The sequence below is a fragment of the Panthera tigris genome, chromosome B2 (assembly GCF_018350195.1).
Source record: "Panthera tigris isolate Pti1 chromosome B2, P.tigris_Pti1_mat1.1, whole genome shotgun sequence".
NCBI lineage: Eukaryota > Metazoa > Chordata > Mammalia > Carnivora > Felidae > Panthera > Panthera tigris.
Genome location: NC_056664.1, coordinates 135,347,081 through 135,368,376, shown reverse-complemented (window position 1 = coordinate 135,368,376; position 21,296 = coordinate 135,347,081). Strand labels below are relative to the sequence as shown.

General features: G+C 41.9%; 2 protein-coding genes across 3 annotated transcripts in view; one reads left to right on the top strand and one right to left on the bottom strand.

Annotated features, from left to right (window-relative positions):
• Positions 1–764: 764 nt before the first annotated feature.
• ARMT1 (acidic residue methyltransferase 1) lies at positions 765–14,491 on the bottom strand. Of its 2 annotated transcripts, XM_042987328.1 has the most exons (5): positions 14,255–14,491; positions 12,157–12,262; positions 11,506–11,750; positions 5,857–6,022; positions 765–2,515 (listed from the first exon to the last, which is right to left on the bottom strand). In XM_042987328.1, the coding sequence occupies exons 1-5, from the start codon at positions 14,296–14,298 to the stop codon at positions 1,748–1,750; spliced, it is 1,329 nt and encodes a 442-aa protein (XP_042843262.1). In that variant the 5' UTR covers positions 14,299–14,491; the 3' UTR covers positions 765–1,747. The 2 variants fall into 2 exon arrangements, with proteins under 2 accessions (XP_042843262.1, XP_042843263.1); XM_042987329.1 differs by lacking the exon at positions 12,157–12,262 and having other exon boundaries at positions 14,255–14,355.
• A 215-nt stretch (positions 14,492–14,706) lies between these two features.
• RMND1 (required for meiotic nuclear division 1 homolog) overlaps positions 14,707–21,296 on the top strand; it is a 45,537-nt gene continuing 38,947 nt past the window's right edge. The window contains exons 1-2 of the mRNA XM_007097207.3: positions 14,707–14,824; positions 20,722–21,239. Of these exons, the coding sequence (XP_007097269.1) occupies positions 20,736–21,239 (504 nt within the window). The 5' untranslated portion in view covers positions 14,707–14,824; positions 20,722–20,735. The remainder of the gene's footprint in view (positions 14,825–20,721; positions 21,240–21,296) is intronic.

Genomic DNA, 21,296 nt, shown 5'->3' with positions numbered 1-21,296 from the left:
TGGGGGGTACAGGCTTCAGTTAGCCAGGGGGATGAGAGGCGTGGCCGAGGGTAGAGTCAGTGGTAGTGTAACAGCGTGCTGTGCTGACAGATGGTGGCTGAGCTCGTGGGAGCAGAGAGTGGCCCAATCCGTTGTACACCTGAAACTAAGGTAACATTGTGTGTCAACTAAACTTCAATTTAAAAAAGCCAACCGGGGAAGCTACAGGTGGGTCCCACCCCTGCTAAGCATTTGGTAGACTTCCATCTAGAATGACTTCCCCTTCCGTCGTGCCACTCTTCTTGCTTGCTCGTTTGCTTCTGTGCTCTTATAGGAGGGGGTGAACTAGTTCCTCACGAATCCTAAATTCATGTTCTTAAAACAACATAATAAAAACAAAATTCACTGCTTTGGAAAATGTGATTATTACATTTTCCCACACTGTGGCTATAAAGTCAACACAAATAGACTCATTTTCTAACTCATGTCAAGTGTCTACAATTATACTATGCTCGGTATTTTAGTAACTTAATGTTTAAAACAGGAACACACGTAGGTAAGAGTAAATTCAAAACGTGCAGCTTTATATAAATATTTGACATAGCTTTTTAAAAACACTTAGCAAGGTCATAGACTATAACCTCATTTAGACTTAACCTCATTTATAAGTGACATAATTTAAGAACTGCTTTGGCAACATGTACATTATGAGTTTCTTTCTTAGACCTCATACTTAATCGTCCCTCCTTGACTTTCACCCACTGGAAAAAATAAAACCAACAAGATTTTCAGTACAATTCATTTTATTATGCCAGTTCAAGAAAAACATTTCCAGGTTTATTTCCAATTTCAGTTTCAAAGCAAACTGACCTGAAACTTAGTCTTTAATATGAAGTAGTCACCAAAAAAATGTGTAAGCATGTAAAAAATTAACTTGTTGGTACTACTCCAAATTCAATGCGTAAGAATCTTTTTTTATCTAAAGCATTTTTTCTAAACTGCAGAACAATCTAAAAATCTGTTCATTTAAAACACTTACGTGTTAAAATAATATATTTCAGTTGATCGCGGACATTGCAAATAGAATGTAAAAAGGTACCACGGTTCTTCAAATACCAGCTGTTTCTGTTCAATCTTGGGATTCCTAGTGTCCATTCCGCAGGTCAATCAAAATACAAATGCGTGCAAATAAAACAGGGTATTTAGAAGGAAATAAAATTCAAGGAGAACAAAATTTAAAACTAACTTATGAGGTAAGTAATCTTTACGTCCATTGTTCAAATGTCACAGCTGTAAGAAATCCCTCTTTTCAAAGCATATTTAAAATGTCTTCCCAGAGCCCTTATTTTTAGAGCGCCAAAACAAGTTAAATAAAATCCCATGCTTGTAAATACCATGCAGCATAGCATTAAAAGAATGTTAACGAACTTTAAAAGCAGAATTCACGCATTATTTTACTTTCTGCCCAATTAAAAATAAGTTCATTAGTACCACTTGAAATTATGCATCTAACTTGAAATAAGTTACTAAAATGCCAACAGAAACGTAAATCTCTGTAACTAGCTTACTCCGTCTATCTCCCAAACAATGTCGTGGGGCAAAACGTTCGAAGAGAGAAGCGTCCAGAGTGCACGTACGGGAGCACCGAGAAGCCAGGCTTCCCAGAGCCAGGCAGAGCAGCCCCGTGACTCAATTCGCACACTGCCTTTCTGGGGATGCCAAGCGACTGTCAGATTTGTCCAGACAACTTAAGACATCCTAAAACAAGTCAGAGCGGACCATCAAACTGAAATATTCCATACTTCCCAGTGGTCATCCAGTTGGGCTCGGAGGCTGCGAGCTGTTCAGCTTGCCCGGGCTGCAGCCCCACCTGAACCTCGGCCTTTAATGTCCTTACACTGCAGAGAGGGGCAGGATGGAACCCTCGCAGGGCCTGATGAAAGGGAATGGTACATGCCCACTTTCTATCGCCTGTCAGCTTCCTATAGTTCAAATCACCCTTGAATAAAATTAAATGTGCCTTTTGTAGTTCGGCATATAAGTCAGGAGCAACCTGAGACATTACACAGAATTCATGAGGAAGAGTCCAAAATATATGATCATGGTACACCCATCTGCCCATCTTAATAGAGTTTTCCCAGTCGGCCCCACACTTGGACATCCACTTGTGATTAGAACCTTTCATTTGTTCAATTAACCAGTTAAAATCATGGACAGTAGTGTCAGAAACAAACCACGGAATAGTTTTTCCATAAAAATGGATCTCAGTAGCCAGTTGAGAGCACAACAGAAAGTCAGCTAATACTAAATCCGTAACGAGTTCAAACCCAGAATTATCCAGAACAACATCTACTCTAGTAACAGACGCTTTTTCTCTTGTTTTTTTGCAGTTGTTAAGCAGTGACCAAAGATGTTCCATGTCATTCACTAAAATGAAAGGTTTTAGTTCCTCCACAGAATTTATTATGTTGGTTCTCTGAGAACTGGTTTCCCCGCCCGACAGAGACAGATCACATTTATTGCCCCACAGCGAAATCTGAAAAAGAAAAAGTACACAAGTTTTACCCTTCTTTTGAATAACCAACAAAACCTCTATTATGTAAAATGTGGGGCAAGGGGTTGCTAAAACTATTCATAAAATTTACTTCTACAGCAGTCTTGATACAAAATACCCATCAGATCTACACTTTCTCTAATAATGCAAAGATTGTTTATATCATGATGTATAATCGAGATTAAGACAATGAAACATTTAATTGGTCACTAGGTAATAAACTTTTTAAAAAACTGATCTGAATGATTTTAACGATCCGTGTTGCTTAATCAGAAGGATTTTGCATCTTGCAGATAAGAGGATATGATACACTGTGAAAAGAGGCTACAAAATTTATTTAAAAATCCAAAGTCATGAGAAAAATAAGTCCCTTTTTCCCTCCTCCCACTCCTACCCAAACTGCTCAGTTTCTTTTACTAGTTATATAAAACTTAGGACCAGGCAACTTCTCTGGCATTTAGTTCTCTTACTTGTAAAATAACGAAATTGGGCAAGATGTCTAAAGACCTCTCCAACTCTAATTATCTGTCATTCTATTTTAAACTGAAATAACACTCCAGCTTAGTTTATAGAAAATGGCATGCAGCCCCTCTTTTTTAAAGCTCTAATTAAAATTACATGCTTAGGAGTACAGGCTCTGGAATTAGATAGACCTGGGTTCAATTCCCAGTATTTCCAATTACCGACCATTGGTAAATTACACATGATCTCTAAGGCTCAGGTCCCACAACTGAAAAATGACGTAACAACAGCACTTACCTTGTAGAGTTACTGCGAAAATTAATCGACATAGTATGTCTAAATAATATACCCAATACTCAATAAATGTTAGCCAAAACAAACTCTACTTGTGTGATTCAAAATAAGAGGAAAATGCATGTTCCAACCAAGAATATTATTTTAAAAAGATAAATGAATGGGGGCACCTGGGTGGCTCAGTGGGGTAAACATTCAACTCTTGATCTCGGCTCAGGTCATGATCTCATGGTTCGTGTGATCGAGCCCCACATCAGGGATTCTCTCTCTGTCTCTCTCTCTCTGCCCCACCCCACTCATGCTCTCTCTCCCTCAAAATAAATAAACTTAAAAAAAAAACCCCACAAAGATAAATGAATGGATTTTTTAAGTGCAAGGCTCAAACAGTTAAGTGTCCACCTGACAGAAACAGTGGGGTCGATGACGGCACTCCTCAGTGGAGGTGAGGGTCCCTGCCGGCCCCCTGCATGTTTCCTGCACCCCATCTTCCAGTTTGTAATTCCACACTAATTTGTGCCATTAACTGACTGTCTATATTCCCTCAAAATTACAAGTTCTGTGACAGCAAGTTCTATCTGTTTTCCTCACCATCACACGCCCAGCATCCACTCTTTGACAGAGCAGGCATGAAATGTTTGTGCGGACAGGGGTGGAGTTCTATGGCTTCTAAAAACAGACCAACATTCCCTGCAAACTAAAACACCTTCAGGTTCTGGTAGGAAGCTAAACCGCTGGTGATCCATGAGCGCTAATGGAAGGCAACTTTGGGCCTCCTTTACTTGGCCAGGCTAGATGACAGAAAAGAGAGTGGTATTCCTTCTTCTTCACAACTTATTATATTACTTATGGGACAAAGACATATTCAAGGACTATTCCCGGAAACAATGGGCTAGCTAGGGATAAAGACTGATGTGACTACTGCTTTTCCTTTTTCTTTTCTTTTTTTTTAAGTCAAAGCTCAGCATAAAGGAATAGTTCCAAAGGGGGGAGATGACTAGGCTTATTATTTAACGACACCCTGACAACTTTCCTTCCAAACTCAAAGCAAGCCGTTCCCTCTTAATCACGCAGCCTACTGTGCTTGCCCTCAAAGTTTTACTAGGACTCTGCGGTCTCTGCTTTCACAGTGTCTCCAGAATGCTGGTGACATTGAACATGTCTTCTCACGTGGGTCATTTTAATAACAGACTTCCTGGTGTCCAGCCTTGTGCCCCTTCAGTGTGTCCTGACAAGTAACCCTTGAAACAAGTTCATCCTTGTTACTCCTCAGACGAAAACGCTCCAATAGCTCCCCAGTGCTTGCGATGCAAGTAAAAACCAAAGTCCTTACCTTTGCTTACAAGGCCTCTGTGGCCCTTCCAGCCCCCTCGCCTCACCGCTTATTGCCTGCAGAATCACCTGGCACCTTCTCTCACACGCCCGCGGGTCCCTAGGCAGGAACGTTCCCCTAGACATGCATGGGACCCACATTCCTCACCTGCCTCGGGTGAGGCAGGCACCCTCCCCACCACCTTCTCAGAGGCCCTCCCCTGGCAGCCCCACTTTACACTACACCCCTGCATCTCCCCCACCATCCCCGGTTCTCCTGCCCTGCTTTATCTCCTTTCGTGGCATTTTCTTTTTTTTTTTTTTTTTTAATTTTTTTTTTAACGTTTTATTTTTGAGACAGAGACAGAGCATGAACGGGGGAGGGGCAGAGAGAGAGGGAGACACAGAATCGGAAGCAGGCTCCAGGCTCCTAGCCATCAGCCCAGAGCCCGACGCGGGGCTCGAACTCACGGACCGCGAGATCGTGACCTGAGCTGAAGTCGGACACTTAACCGACTGAGGCACCCAGGCGCCCCTCGTGGCATTTTCTAATAACATCTTTTTCTGGGGATGCTTCTGACTTTTTCTGGGAGATGAGGGCTGGGGACACCGTCGTGTAAAACCACGTATTTTCAAATAGTTCTGATTCTAATAACATATCTTAAATCTTCGGATGTTTTGAATGAGAATTAAAAGCAAAATGTAATACAAGACAGACGAAGGAACGTAATAAAGTCACATTAAACAGACCACTGACGAGCTGAGCGTTTACAGCTGATGGTAGCAGGAGGCTGTTCTAGGCTCTGTGCTTCACGCTGACAGGACTGAATCTAGTTTTATTCTCATGTCAAATGACGAGGTATACGATGCCGTCCTTATTTAACAGACGAGAAAACTGTAGCTCAGAGAAGTTAAGTAACTTGCCTCAGATCCAACAACAAATAAGTGACAAAACCAGCATTCAAGCCCAAGTCAGGGTAGGCTGACCAAATGACTGTGAAGTATCCTCTCAAGAATGACACAAGCCATGAAGCCAGAGGACGCCTGTGCCACTAACATCATCTCCAGTCGAAGAAATTTCAAAACTCATTTTCAGAGATTGAGTGGATTTTTATCTCTTGAATAACACTATTACTAAAATGATAAAAAATGATCAATTATAACTGAAATGACAATAGATATACACATGCTCTGTTGCTAAATCAATCCCAGTTTACTTTTTGACTGTTTAAATACAGGAGATTAATTATCACGCTTACCTGAAGAAGTTTGAAAAATTCATCTTTCAGCTGATTTTCATCTAGGTCTTCGATAGTTGTTCTCAACTCTTGTAGGTGAGTACACAAAGCAACGAGAGATTCCTGTGACTCAAAGAAATTTTTCTCTTTTGATTCTTTAAATACATCAAAGTCATCGATTGGCGGACTACAAGAGGAGAAAAACGTAAGCGAAACATTTATAGAACTCTGTACCTTCTTTTATTTAACATTTGGGTAATCGCAATTCTTTAAAGAGGATAGAAGCATCTAGTCTCAAAAATTAGTGGTAACATACTACACATAACAGATCAATTACAGAAAAACAAATAATTATCAAATTATACACACTAAATCAATTTAATCCAATTACACAAAAACAAATACCCAAACTCATTTTAGTTAACTGTCAGAAGTTCCCTAATCAAAATTTTACTGGAATTTTAATTTTTTTTTTCAACGTTTTTTATTTATTTTTGGGACAGAGAGAGACAGAGCATGAACGGGTGAGGGGCAGAGAGAGAGGGAGACACAGAATCGGAAACAGGCTCCAGGCTCCGAGCCATCAGCCCAGAGCCTGACGCGGGGCTCGAACTCACAGACCGCGAGATCGTGACCTGGCTGAAGTCGGACGCTCAACCGACTGCGCCACCCAGGCGCCCCTGGAATTTTAAATAGTTGTAGCGACTCTATCTATAATTATTCACCCACTATGGTTTCCAGAGCAAAAGAAGAGAGAAACAAGAATTCAAAATAATTGCTTTAATTTAGCAGTTTTTGGGTGCTAAATGTGGCAGGGTTCCGAGTTACAAACATATGCACATAAATACTTGAATCCAATGTGCTAATCACCAAGAGAGTAAAACATAAGAGTATTGTGGGAACCCAACAACTACTCGAGAGAAATCAGAAAATACAAACATAAGTTTTATTATACTGACAAATTTTGGTCACGTATATGTAGTTTCCTGGGGTTTTTTAGGTCAACTTTTATTCCCAAGTTGACTTTGACCAGCGGTGATACACGCGCTGTGGCTACATCTTTAAGCTGTCTGTCCAATGAGAGATCAACTAATAATACAAGCCTAAGAGAAACATAACCAGCAAGGTATAAATAAGAACATCATAGACTTCACAGAACCAAATGTAAAAGGTATTCAGATCATCTGATCTTCTAAATTACCAACTTTTTCCTTGGATCATCTACCTTAGGATAAAAACGATGTGACTGCTGTGGAACTGATTTAAAAAAAAAAAAAAAAAAAACAGACAAAAACATACCGGAATTTACACATCCACATGACTGCTGTCTCCTTCCAGTCAGTCACCCTGGGAAGCGAGAGCCTTATTCTGAGGATGCAGCCACTGCTCAAGCACTTCTGGAATTCTCTTCAGAACCTGCAGGACACTATTACACGCCCTGTCAGTGACAGCGCCTCTTTCTCCTCTGGAGTTCATTTGGAACCCAAAGTCACTCAGAGCAATTTCAGTAGAATGATGTGTGCAAATCAAATGGAGTAAAAGATTCTTTTTCTTTTTTTTATCAAAAATGAAAAATGACTAAAAAAGGAGGAGACTAATTTCTTTTTGAGGCCTGTAAACTGGCTCTGAAGGAAGTTCCAAAGAATTAAAAGATATTTTTAGCAATGGCAGCATTGCTGAAATAAATCAGTCTTTCAAGGTGACTTAAAAAAAAAAAAAAGATAAAAATTACTTGGATGCACAGATTCAAGCAGAGAGGTCTGCAAACTGCAGCTCGCAAACCCAGTGCGGGTCACCTGTTTTGTATGACCTGTGAGCGAAGAATGACTTTTACACTTCTGAATGGTTTTATTTGCTGACACGTGAAATTCAAATTTCAGCGTCCATAAATGAAGTTTTAGGAACACAGCCACGCTCAGTCATTTACGTACTGTCCGTGGCTGCTTCTGCACTGCACGGACAGAGCTGAGCAGCTGCGATAAAGACCACATGTCCCCCCGCCAGCCCATAATATTTACTACCTTGCCCTTTACAGAAAAATGTTGCCAATCCTTGTTCTGGTGTTTTATTAACACATCATTAAAGTCACACCTCATTTTAAAAATGAGCCTTAAATTTGGGGGAAAAAAAGGGTTACACGTCCAACCCTTGACATCCACTCAGGTTGTGATCTCGCAGTCATGAGATCGAGCTCCATGTGGGGCTCAGTACCGAAGGGAGCCTGCTTGGGATTCTCTGCCCCTCCCTCACTTTCTCTCTCTCAAAATAAATTAAAAAAAAAAAAAGCCTTATTCCTGTATTTAAGAGTAAACTCACACACTTACATTTGATTCCTGGTTTTAAAATGTTTACTATTTTAGAATCTACTGAGGCCATATATGTGCATGCACTATGACCCAGGGGTTCACTCCTAGATATACACCCAACAGAAACACACATATATGCTCACTAAAAACATGTGTTTGGATGTTTGCAGCAGCATTCTTCATAACCCCAGGCTGGAAACTACTCAAATATCCATCAACAATAGATAAACAGATTGTGATATAGTCATATAATGCAATACTATGTACCAATGAAAATTATTTACATTTATATGCGACAATACGGATGAGTCTCACCAACATTAATGCTAAATGAAAGAAACCGGACAGAAAAGTATATCCCGTATAATTTCATTTAAATGCAGTTTAAAAGCATGCAAAACCAACACAGGTCAGAATAGTGTTATGAAGGGCAGTGATGTCAGGACTGAAAGGGGCCGTAAGGTGGGTTTCTTGGGTCCTAGTAAGGTTCTGACTCTTGATGGGGGCCCTTGGGACATAAGTGTGTTCTGGTAAAGATTGTTGAACACTTAAGATATGTTCTGGATGGGGGCATCTGGCTGGCTCAGTCCATATAGCATGCAACTCTTGATCTTGAGGTTGTTGAGTTCAAGCCCCACATTGGGTGTAGAGATTACTTAAAAAAAACTTAAAAAGAAAAAAGATATGTTCTGAATGCATATTATACTTTAAGTTTTACTTCTTTTTGAGAGAGAGAGAGAGAGAGAGAGAGCGAGAGAGAGCACACAAGTGGGGAAGGGGCAGAGAGAGAGGGAGACACAGAATCCAAAGCAGGGTCCTGGCTCTGAGCTTTCAGCACAGAGCCTGACGCAGGGCTTGAACCCACGAACCATGAGATCATGACCTGAGCCAAAGTCAGATGCTTAACTGACTTGAGCCACCCAGGCGCCCCCATATTCTACTTTAATAAAAGTTTTAAAATGCTTGTTTTCTCCATACTCTCACTTTTCAATATCTGAAGTATATTTACTTAATAATTTACTTAAATTTCACATATGGCTGAGATTTTGTCTTCAGACTTGCAGATTATTCAACTATTTAACGCTGAGAAAAACTAAAACCAAACATCTTGACAAAAAAAAAAAAAACTACACGTATGTTTCAATATAAGGGGCAAAATCAACACAAACAGGTCTTAAAGTGAAGGTGTGCTTTGGGATCCTAGAAAAGCTAAGACCCTTCTTTGGTCACTGGAGCTATCACTGGCCCAGGGCAGGAATTCCTCCTATGAACTGGGACGTTTAAAAACGATTTCATTACTACTTCTGTGGAATAGTACTTCCTTACACTGACCTAAAGCCTGAGTTTGGATACAAATTGCCTGCCCCAGCCACCTTAGATCACCTTAGGAGAGGTCTACATCCATGAGAGATTAGTTTTGTTCCTGCCACTTAAGGCTAAATTTGCCATGACTCCTCTTAGCAAGCTGTTTCCGGACCAGTGGCTATCAATCCAGGGTGTGCAGTCTTCTGAGGTATGGAAAGAAAAACTGATGCCCAGGCCCCACCGCAAATTAAATCATCAGTGTTTATTTTAATATGACTTCAAAACCTACATGTTAAAAAAATCTTCTCGCCCAAGTGAGTTATAAACGTGCAGCCAGGTTTGTAAACTTCTATTGTAAACTTCTAACCTGGACTTTTTTATTCTCTGAACCTGATCTACCTCCAAAGGCAAACTCAGAAACACATTCCTTTTACCTTTCTAACTTCCAAACTCCACCAACTCCCTACAGAGAGCCACCCAGACACTTCTGCCGCATAGTATTGACTAATAAGATGGTTATTTCCCCAAGTTATGACACCATCACCCCGAATTTCAGACTCGCCTTAGTCCTTGATAAGACACCCAAATCTACTACTTGGAAAAAGATGGTTTCATGAGGGCTCTAAGCTGATTTATACAGAACGGGGTCAAATACTGACTGTACCATTTACTAGTCATGTAACCCTGGGAAAAGTTATTAATACCACTGAACCTCAGTTTCCTCAGACATCATGGAAACATAGTAATACCTATACTTCACTGGGTTGCAAAGTAACTGGAACACAGCCGATGTTCAGCACATGGCAGCTCCTAGTATTAGCTGTAGCCTTGTTTAGATGCCTTCCATGTGCCAGGCAATGTGCTAGATTTTTAACAGCGCATTTTTTTGCTTTTAGAGCAGAAGTCCTAAAATACACTTATTCAGCAGTGGGTGTGAGGTCAGAAAAAATAATTACTTTAATTAAATAAACTTATCAGCAAAAACAACAAATTGTGACTTGAAAAGATAATTTCTGAAGATTAAGTCAGAAAAAGCTAATGAATAGACTCAAATTATGCATGTTTCCCAAAATAATTTTTTTATTTTACTATTCGTGCTGATTTGATCAATTGCTTTAAATTATCCTTTGCTATGTTTAGGAACAGATACCAAACAATTCCTTAGTTAGCAAACCTGTATTTTTGTAACTAGCGAGCTAAAAGGATAATCCCCATTACATTTTCTTCTGCTCTTTAAATCAGTTCTATAGCTGAATTTTCCTAGGAAGAAATAAATTAGTACAAACAAGCCTACAAAAAGTGATTCTGACATGTGTTTAACTTTTAGTCTGTTTCTAATCTAGCCATTAAGAAAAAAAAAAAAGGCCTAAAAATTAAGATAGTACATAAAACCCTGTAGTGATTCACTGTTCTGTTGACTCCTTACCCCAAATCAACTCTGATCTATTACCTATTTTTATAAACAAAACATGTTTACTCTGTCCTGTCTTGTTTTTTTACAGAAATAATTATTTCATATTAACATCTTTTGATCAGTAATTTTTATTTTTGAGAGAGAGAGAGAGAGAGAGAGAGAGCAAGCGCACAAGTAGGGGAGAGGGAGGGAGAGGGAGGGAGAGGGAGAGAGGGACAGAGAGGGGGAGAAAGAGGGGGGAGAGAGAATCTTAAGCAAGCTCCACACTCAGCAAGGAGCCCAATGCAGGGCTCGATCCCATGACCCTGGGATCTTAACTCAGGAAATCAAGAGTTGGGATGCTTAACCAACTGAGCCACCTGGGTGTCCCAGTACAATTCGTTTTACTCTAAACTCTTCGTAAGAATTTTTATTCAGATATTATATTATTTTATTCAGATATTAGATCTTATGTCTATTCTAAACAACTGGGTTATAATTGCTAAGAATTTACTATATCGATAACATTTACAGAAATATCTGATACTGTCATTAATATCTGCTGAACTGAATTCTGGCTTCCACTGTTAATTTTTAAACTTATTCTATAATTTTGCAAAAGCATTAAGTTCTCTAAACATTTATTATCTGATGTTATATGCTTACCTTTGGATAATTGCTTCATGAATTCTACGATACATGTAGCACTCTACAAACAACCAAGGTGAGTAAAACCACCTGGGTTTCCCATCATTTTCATTTATAAGACTCTGTTGATATTCTAGGTACTGATTCCATATGTCAGTATCAACAAACTTCTCAACAAAGGGGATTATTGGTTTATCTGTTTGCAATTCGTTTCGCAATTTAGAAAGAAGAGAAATCGCTTTCTTTTCAGCTTCTGTGCCTTTCTGCAGAAACACGAAAAAAAATTTTAAATATTTCAAAAATATATCTGAATACTCTATATTTAAATAATTTATATATGCAAACAGTTAATATTATACAGAAATAAGTCCTCTAGGTTAACATTTTTAAGGTCCTAAAGAAGGAAAGAAAATACTAGACTTCAAAGCTACATTTTGTCTTTTACAAACTAATATAAACATTGATATTCAGAATTCTTAAGTTAAAAATCAAAGAGCACACACATTATCCTGTCTTATCTATTCTGCCTTTTTTGTTTTGTTTTGTTTAAGCTTCTTAAAAACCAGAGTTCTTATCTTCAGGAGGAATAATTGTTACCACAGACAAAAAACAGCTATTGTGTTTCTGTTAAAGGATTAACAAAAAATTAAAGTTAAAACACAATATTACCTCTCCATGTTTCTCAAAAAATTCATTTTTATGTCGATGCAATGTATCAATAGCTTTGGTTAAGATCTGTGGTATTCTGTCTTTAATTGTAAGATATGCAAACGATCTAGAAAAGAGAGCCACATACACAGTATATTATTTAGCATTAATACCAACAGATTGGCCATCGTTGTTTCTAGAACAGCTCATTTGAATTCAAAGCCCTTTGCATACAAGCGTTATAAAGTAAGCCAGCATTGTTTGACTACTACATTAAGACGTTGGAAAATCGGCAAACTTCTCTGGTGTTACGTGTCATGAAAGCTAACAGTCTTTGTGCCTCTAATCCCAGATTCTCCCCTGGAGCCTGTGCCATCAATCTTATCTTTCCCATTCTAATCCTTTTATTTTCTGGAATCAGAAACTAGTTTAACAACAGGACAGGACAGAAAAAAGATCATCCTAAATATCAAACAGGCTCTACTCCAGGGCTATTACTGACTTCACCTGCTTGGAAAGATGAACGAGGCAATGGATGTAAAATTGCCTGAGAGCGTCTACTGTACTAGAGGAACATAAAGAATGAAAACCATTTAGGAACCTGCTTCTCACTTTTCTCTTAGTCTATATCCTTAGCCATTTTTTTTCTTTTCAAAGGTTTTCTCTGCTCTCTTCTCTACCTGCATAAGGATTCCTACTCTGCCCTCAAACAAGATGTTACCATCTCACTCTCGCACCCCCAAAATCAAGAAATTTTCGAGAAGTGCCAAAGAACAAAAAAAGCTGGAAGAAAAACTTGAGCATACTTGAACTTAAAAAAAAACTGGGAGATATTTTTTATTTTAGACCTACAAAAATCAAGATTTACAGATTATCATTTTATACAGAAATAACTTTTTAAGCAAATGCACAGGATTCCATTAGAAAAGACAGATTTTAGGACACGATGAAATTCTGTGCATTTTTAGAGCACAAAACATAGCTGATCAGTTCATCTGTATCTTCAGATTACCAGACACAAAGTACAGTAGTTAAGTTTTGGAGGAGTCAAAAGTCAAATTGCAGATTTTCCACTGAGGGAGGGGAGAAGAAGGGGTGTCAGGGCCCCTAACCACAACCGACCCCCACCTTGTCCAAGGGTCAAAAGTACTAAATATCCTCAGTATTTCCTTAGAGGCCTGTATCTGTGAGGGTAAAGTCCCAGGTCAGGACTAGGGTGGAGCCAGAGGAACCCAGGACTCAAAATTTAAGGTTCCACACACTTCCTTCCTTATATTTTGCATGACTCTCAATGATTGCCTGCTTAAATTTGGGGCCACTGGTGCCTCTCTGGTCTCCATCCACTCCGAATAAGGTCAATTTCGTCCAAGAGCTCCTCCTCTCCCGCACCCCCCCCCCCATATTTTGCAGCAGGCTATATCTCAAATATAAATTTGACCATTCGATTTATACAAATATGTATTTTTTTACGGTCGTCCACAACTTGATGTAGAAATCTGTGACAGGACGCGGAAAACCAAAAGCTGCAGGCATTAATAGGGAGACCACAAATTAATCTCACCGGCAATAGGAAGAGACACATTTCTCGATAGAGCTGAGATTCCTAGCTTTTGCAAAAGATTTTAGCCCCCCAAAGTGCGTTTATTAAATACGTGAAAAATGATTAAAGCTATGTCGCTGCAACACCCTGAAAGGGGACAGAGGAGGCATAAACTCGCAAGACAGTCATGAGGAGTAAAAAAGCAGCAACATCGGATCACTTGAAAGACAACACAAATTAAAACATAAGCCACTAAAAGGCCCGAACAAGGACAGGAGGCGGGGTGACCCCAGGACTTCGGCGGGGTGCGCAGCCCGCTCCCAGCAGTCAGGAAGAAAGCGGGAAGCCGAGCCGAGCCCGGAGCCCGGCGGGCAGCCGCAACCAGCGGGCGCGCCCCCGCCCCGGGCCGCCTCGTTCCCCGGCCGTCGGAGGAAGGCGAGCAGACTCGCCGGGGAGCGGGGCCCTGAGGCCCGCCGCAGCTCCCCCGACGGTAACCCACAGGTTCCCGGCGAGGCCCGGCTTTCCGCAAACAGAGCAGGAAGAGGAGCACGGCGACTGGGCGAGGAAAGCGACACGAACCCTACGTCCTGTCCCGACAGGGACGCCGGAGACCCCGCCATCATCTCCACGCTGCCGGCGCCTAAACTCGCGTCTCACCCGCCGCAGGAAGAGAGGCGGTGCCAGCGCGAAGGAGGAGCTGAGAAAGGGAGGGACGTGGGTTAAAAAAAAAAAAAAAATGCTTTTGAATGAAAAAACTTTATTTGGTGCCCGTACGAGAGACAAACAACGGCGCGCTCGGGGACGCGGAGATCTTCCGGGGACGAGGGCGGGGACAGCTGAGGGTGACGAGAGCAGCGGAATAAGGAAGCGGGCGGAGGCGGAAGCAAGCAGGGACCGGGAGGTCCCAGGCACTGGGGAGCGGAAAAGGTCGCGGCGACGCTGGTCACGTGGTCCGGCTGTCACGTGCAGCGGGCGGCTCACGCTCTGCGGGGCCCGGAGTTCGGTGCGCCTGCGCAGTGCGGGCGCTGGGAGGGCCGGCCGAGCGGCAGAGCTGACTGCGGGAAGCGGGACCTGCGGCCGCACCTTACTTGCCGCAGGGTCGCGTAAGCTTGCTCGCTTGGCACATCCCTCGTGTCTTCCGGCGGAGAGGTTAGTGTACTGCTTTTCCCTAGCTGGTTGTATGGTCCTGCACCGGGGCCCCAACCTTTGCACCCGGGCAGCTCTGAATCGCTCGGGTCACAGGTTTCACTGGTGCCGCTGCGGTGATCTTTGGTTGACTTAGCTGGGAGTGAAAAAAAGCACGCAATCCATAAACACTGAGCGAGCCCTTTTTTGAGCCAGTACATAGCGGTTACCGCAAAGATTTTTTAAAAATTGAGCTTAAGGAATTGGAAGGCATGCTCCCAAAGGTTAGAGCCATTTACCCGTTGAATCGCAGCCTGGATGATACGGTTTTCTTATTTGGTATTATTGTTCTTAAAAAGTATAAAATATGCCAATTAACTGAGTAGCTGCCTTGTATTTCATTCGGAAAATGTGAGTTGAATACCTACCTTATATTGGGCACTATGGTCACAGAAGACCATGAACGGAAGACCAGTCTTATCCTCAAAAAGCTTACATTCTAGAGAAGAGAAAGAGAAATCTATTCTTTTCTATGGTTTCTTCTTCAGCTTTGTCATTTTTTTTTTTTTTCTCTTTAAATCATCTCTGCACCCAATGTGGGGCTGGAAATCACAGCCCCGAGGTCAAGCGGTTGTTCGCTCCTCGGACTGAGCCAGCCAGGCGCCCCTAGCTTCGTCGCTATTTAGTATCTATCTTACTGACTTGTCCCGTTTATGGCCTGTCACGTCCGATGTAGTGTAAGATTCAAGACATAGGGATTTTCGTCTTTTATTTTCATGTGTATTACCAGCAAGTCGGGGATGTCAGGCACGTGATAGGAACTCAGTTCCTCTTTGTTGTATAAATTGACAAATTAGAAATACGAGGTCCGCAAGTGATGTTAAATGCAATGGAAAAATAAAAAGTGGAGGAAAATAGAGAGTGGGTGTTGGTTGTGCATCTTAAATGAAGTGGTTGGGGAAGATTTCACTGGGTAGGACTCTGTTGGAGCAAAGATCTGAAGGAGGTGAGGGAATGAGCCTTACAGAGTCCTAGGAAAAGAGTGTAACGAACTGTAAGTACAAAAAGCACAAAGATCCAAAGGACGGAGTGACTGGAGCAAACTGAGCGAGACATAGAGCTACAAGAGATGTTACGGTGATGAGATGAGAGGCCAGCATCAAATTTTGTGCAGGAAGAAAGATGTGATCCAACTTGCGTCTTCAAAGGATCACTTTGGTTGCTTCTGTAGGAGGCAAAGAACAGAAGCAGGGAGACCCATTAGGTAATCATGGGAAAGACAGCCACTTGGACCAGGGTGGTAGCAGTGTGGGTTGAGACCTGGTGCAAATAAAGCCAGTGGGATTTGCTGACAGATTGGGTATGGGGAATGAAGAGGCAAGATGGGTTATAGGTATTTGCCTTTAACAAAGAAAGATAAGGGTGTGATTGCTGTTTTGTGAATGGGGAAGACTGTGGCAAGAATAGAATCTGAGAGAAGATTTTGGAAGTTCAGTTTTGAGCATGTTACATTTTTCACATAGGGATAGATACCTGCTATTCATCGATGTGTAGATAACATCTAAGGAGCTGAGAATAGAGAAGAAAAATGGCCCAAATACTGAGCAGTGGTGCTTTCAATTGTTGATGGGATAGGAAAATACAGAGGAGAAAGAAGGTACCACCAGTGAGGTAGGAGGAAAGTGGCCAGTGTGGTATTCTAGAAGCCACTTGAGGAAGGTGCTTCCAAGAGGGCGGAGTGATCAACTAATCTGGTCTTGCTTATAAGTCGGGTACAGTGAAGACTGAGAAGTGACCATTGGACTTAAAAATAGGGAAGTCATTTCTGGCCTTAACAAGTGGGTTTTGGTAAAGGGGCAGGGATGAAAGCCTGATTGGAAGGGGCTCAAGAAACTCAGAGAACAGGAGTTAGAGACAGTAAATAAAGCTTTTAAAGGAATGGAACTCAAAGAAAGAGTAAATAGTATATGGAAGGGAAGAGTTGTTTTTATAAGATGAGAGAAATTAAATCACAGTTATCTACTAATAGGAATGTGCCGGAAAGATGGAAAAATAAATAGCACGAAATAGGAAAGAGTTTAACCTTTCCTGCTGCAGGCAGGAAGGGGTGAGACTTGGTGTGCCTGTGGAGGACCTGGTTCCAGATGGGACCAGCAGAAGGGAAGCCAGAATCCATGGGCACGGAATCGGTAGGCGGGCAGGCAGATCATGGTGAGAGCGTGTGGAAATTCTCTTCTGATTGTTTCTGTTTTGTCAATGAAAGAGGAAGCGAGGAGGCATTGGAGGTGTGAAGAGAGGGCACAGAGTAGACTCTGGTGGGGAAAGAGGTTAAGGTTGTTGAGCAGCAGGAAAGGGTGCTCCTAAAGGAAGTGGTCATGATTCTAGAGTGAGACCAGCTGGCATGGTTGGTTGGTTGGTTGGTTGGTTGGTTGGTTGGTTGCCTTTAGCCACGTTCAGATGCAGTACAGGCACAAATAAGGGGAAGTATATTTGATTCTGGTTGATGTTATGTCATGTGAGCCTGTGGGTGAGAGAGGGATTCAAAGGATTTGAGGTATATGGGAGAGAGATAGTAGACCACGGAATATAGGCTGAGCATGGCAGAAGTGAAGTGAGTGGGGAGTGAGCGACAATGAAAGGGTGTCTGGATCATTGGACCGTTCAGTCCTATTGGGGATGAAGAATTGGGATTAAGAGGAGGAGTGAGCTTGAAAGACCAGACATGGGCGCCTGGGTGGCTCAGTTGTTAAGCATCTGACTTCGTCTCGGGTCATGATCTCTGTTCATGAGTTGGGTCCTATGTTGAGTGAGCTCGAGTCTTGCTTCAGGTGAGCTTGAGCCCCACTTCAGGTGAGCCCTGACTCTCGCTTTCTTTCTTTCTCTTTCCCTCTCTCTCTCTCTCTCTCTCTGCCCTCGCTCACTTAGCCCTTCCCCTCAAAAAAAAAAAAAAAAAAAAAAAAAGACCAGACATGATGTTTGGAGCAGAATGCTTGAAATTGAGAATATGCGGTTACAATTACTGATAATGACATGCCTAGAGCAGGACTCTCCAATAGAAATACAGTGCAAGCCACATAACGGCATTTGAAGGTTTCTAGAGGTTTTGAAGGTAAAAATAAACAAGTGGCATCAATTTTAATTTACTTTATGTAACCCAATATATCTAAAAATACTATTTCAACAACTTATCAGTGTAAAAATTAGGGAGATGTTTAATTTTTTTGTACTAAGTGTAAGATACAAAGTACAAAAAGCATTCAGTGTTATTGAAGCACATTTCGGGTGCTCAGTAACCGTATGCGCTCAGTGGCTACTATGCCGCCGGGAGCATATGACCGTGGGAGGGAGCGATGCAGGAAGGGTGGAACGCAAGATCGGTCGGGGAACTCGGGCTGGGGAATTGGAAGAACCGCGTCCACCACGGATCGGCACAAAACGTAACGCAGAGCTTTTTAGAGTCATTAACACTCTAACATACTTTCAACCTTTAGATTTAGTTTGTACAATTAAAATTTAACTTTACTGAGATGCGCCCCAGTTTTTCACAAAGCCTAAATTGTGTGTGTGTGTGTGAGAGAGAGAGAGAGACACCTTAAATGCTACATCTGTCTTCCTCGGCAAAGATTAAGAGAAAACACACTTCTTGTTTGTCTGGTAGTGTTTGCATTCTTTTTTTTTTTTTTTTTTTTTTTTTTTTAAAGATGGAATTTTTTTTTTTTTTTTAACGTTTATTTATTTTTGAGACAGAGAGAGACAGAGCATGAACGGGGGAGGGTCAGAGAGAGGGAGACACAGAATGTGAAACAGGCTCCAGGCTCTGAGCTGTCAGCACAGAGCCCGACGCGGGGCTCGAACTCACGGACCGCGAGATCATGACCTGAGCCGAAGTCGGCCACTCAACCGACTGAGCCACCCAGGCGCCCCGGTAGTGTTTGCATTCTTTGTCCTAGTGCTTTGCGTAGCCTCTATAGGAAGGCAGTCTTTAGTTTCAAGGTAAGAATTTCCTCGAAGAGAATGGAAGGCTCTGTGTATACAAATTTCCGACATGTATTGTAATTAGGTTCTTCAACACCCACTGGTTGAGCCGGCAGGGAATAGTACTAATTAAAGGTCAAGTGTAGTAGCTCGTTGGACTAGAACTAAACACCCAGTTCCAGCTTTTGAGGTGTTTTGAAAACAGCAGCTTCTGCCCCCCTCGCTTCGCCGTGACTCACCCTTGTCCTCTTCCTCCTGGAGGTAGGTAGTAAATCGTAGTGGTTACCGTGTCGTCTTTGGAATTGGAAAAGCCTGGGTTGTAATTAGGTCTCAGCAAGGGAGTCCGCCTCTCGGCCTCAGCTTCTTCGTCTGTAAAATGCCTCCTGGGGTAACAGTGAGGTAAAGCGGAGGGCCTAGTGTGTAGAAAGTACCCAGTAAGGCCCTGGTCTCTCTCTGTTCCCGGTCTACCTTGTTACCGAACGTAGGTTTCTTAAACATACATCTGACCGTGTGAGTGTCACGTTGAAAAGCTGTGGCTTCCCCCTACCTGTAGACACTTTTGCATCACTGACTGGCCACTGGCTCCTTTTCAGTCCTAATCTGCAACTTGCTCCTGCCTCCCCTCAAGTTGCACCTTGGTGGCCAAACAGTACTCTGTACCTAGAGTGTTTGATTTGATGATCCCTCTGCCCTTTTGAGACCCAGTTCAAATGTCACCTCTGTCAATATGTCCTACCCACCCTCACCTGAGATGCTCCCTTCTCTTGGCCCCATAGCAACTGGCACATAGCTCTGTTCTGAACTTAATCACATTATTCTGTTTCCCCAGCTAGACTGTGAATTCTGAGATCAATGATTCATTATTCTATCTCTAGCACCTAACATGCTATTTTTATAAAGAATTATTAGTATTGATTGCCTATTAATAGGCTTGCCTTTACAGAACAAATATTTTATGCTGTAAATAAGGTGGGGGGCGGGGGGGCGCCTGGGTGGCTCAGTCGGTTGAGCGTCCAGCTTCGGCTCAGGTCATGATCTCACAGTTTGTGGGTTCGAGCCTCGCATCGGGCTCTGTGCTGATAGCTTAGAGCCTGGAGCCTGCTTCAAATTCTGTGTCTCCCTCTCTCTCTGCTCCTCCCCCGCTCATGCTGTCTCTCTCTCTCTCCTTCAAAAATAAATAAAAACACTAAAAAAAAATTTTTTTTTTAAATAAGGGAAGGGGATTATTTACATATGCAGTCTCTTTCTTTTGGAGCGTGAACACGTGTCTCTCACATCCCTTACCCCCACTACCAGGCCGATCTCAACCTGAAGAGCCCTTTGCCATTCAAGAAGCAGCTGGAATCTTTCCGAGAACCTTTCCTGACTCTTCATGTAGAATTAGGGGAGCTCCTAGTGTGTTTCCTCCGCAGCTTGTACTGTATGTAGCTCTTTCATAGAACCTAGGGCCTGTTCCACTGAGTTATAATGGGCAGCTGAAAATGCCTGTCTCCTCCAGACCATTAGCACCTGATGGCAGGAACTCTGTCCTTTCATGGCCCTAACTCATTGTTGATCTCATTGAATAAATTTTGAGTAAAGGAATTTAGAAGTATAGATTGTTTTTAATGGTAATGCTAATGAAGCATTTAATGGTAAATGCTAATGAAGTAAACGAAAAGATCCCATCACTCTATTTTTCTTTTTTAGGTCCTTGTCATGTCACTAGCTTTCTAGTGTTGTAATCTTCCAGAAAGAAGGCCAGAGGTTGATTAAAGGAAAGGTGGGGGGAGCACTTGCATTGACTTTTTTTAACCTCATTCTTTTTCTAGTCTTAGGCTAAGGTGTATTTGTTTTGCAAATGGTTTTACAGAAATATGCTTATTGCCTAGGAAGATACTGTATATATTTGAAAACATTAAAACAAAAACAAAAAAGCCTTGAACCTCTAATTCTTTTTCTTTTAGCTTGGGATGTGGTAATGTCAGCCAGACTTTTCAGAGCCCTGGCCGGATCTCACTGTATTTTATCAAAAGTGTATCAGTGCCAAAGACTTGCTCATCGAACGTTAAAACCGCTTAAGGAACTTGAGACTACAATATGCAGCACCGTGACGAGAAGCCAGAACTTGGATTTATTCTTTCCTGAGACAGCAGCGGGTGATTTGAGTAAGTCCCAGGTCCTGGAAACAAGTCAGAAAATACCAAATACAAACATACTGTCTCCATTAAATGCTGCACATTGCCAGGGTGAAAAAGTGCACCTTCCGACCAGGAAATCGTTTAGTACTCACAGGAAAATGACTCACAAACCAAATCTATTAGGTTCTAAGTGGTTTATAAAAATATTAGAGCGGCAGTACTCATCTATATCAACGGAAACAGTTGTTCCTAAACAAGACTTTCCGCAAATCAAGAGACCACTGAAAGCGTCGAGGACCAGGCAGCCATCCAGGACCAACCTTCCAGTTCTCTCTGTGAATGAGGTAAATGTGTGATGGTGCCTTGTGCGTACAATCCTTACTTGCACTGTAATCGAGTGC

Bases quoted from the DNA above. Each gene is read 5' to 3' on its own strand.
- ARMT1 (XM_042987328.1), bottom strand. From the start codon at position 14,298: ATGATGGCGGGGTCTCCGGCGTCCCTGTCGGGACAGGACGTAGG. The intron at 12,263-14,254 runs GTTCGTGTCGCT...TCTCTTTTCTAG, and splicing joins CTGTCGGGACAGGACGTAGG to ATCGTTTGCATATCTTACAA. The intron at 6,023-11,505 runs GTAAGCATATAA...CTCCTCTTGTAG, and splicing joins CATGAAGCAATTATCCAAAG to TCCGCCAATCGATGACTTTG.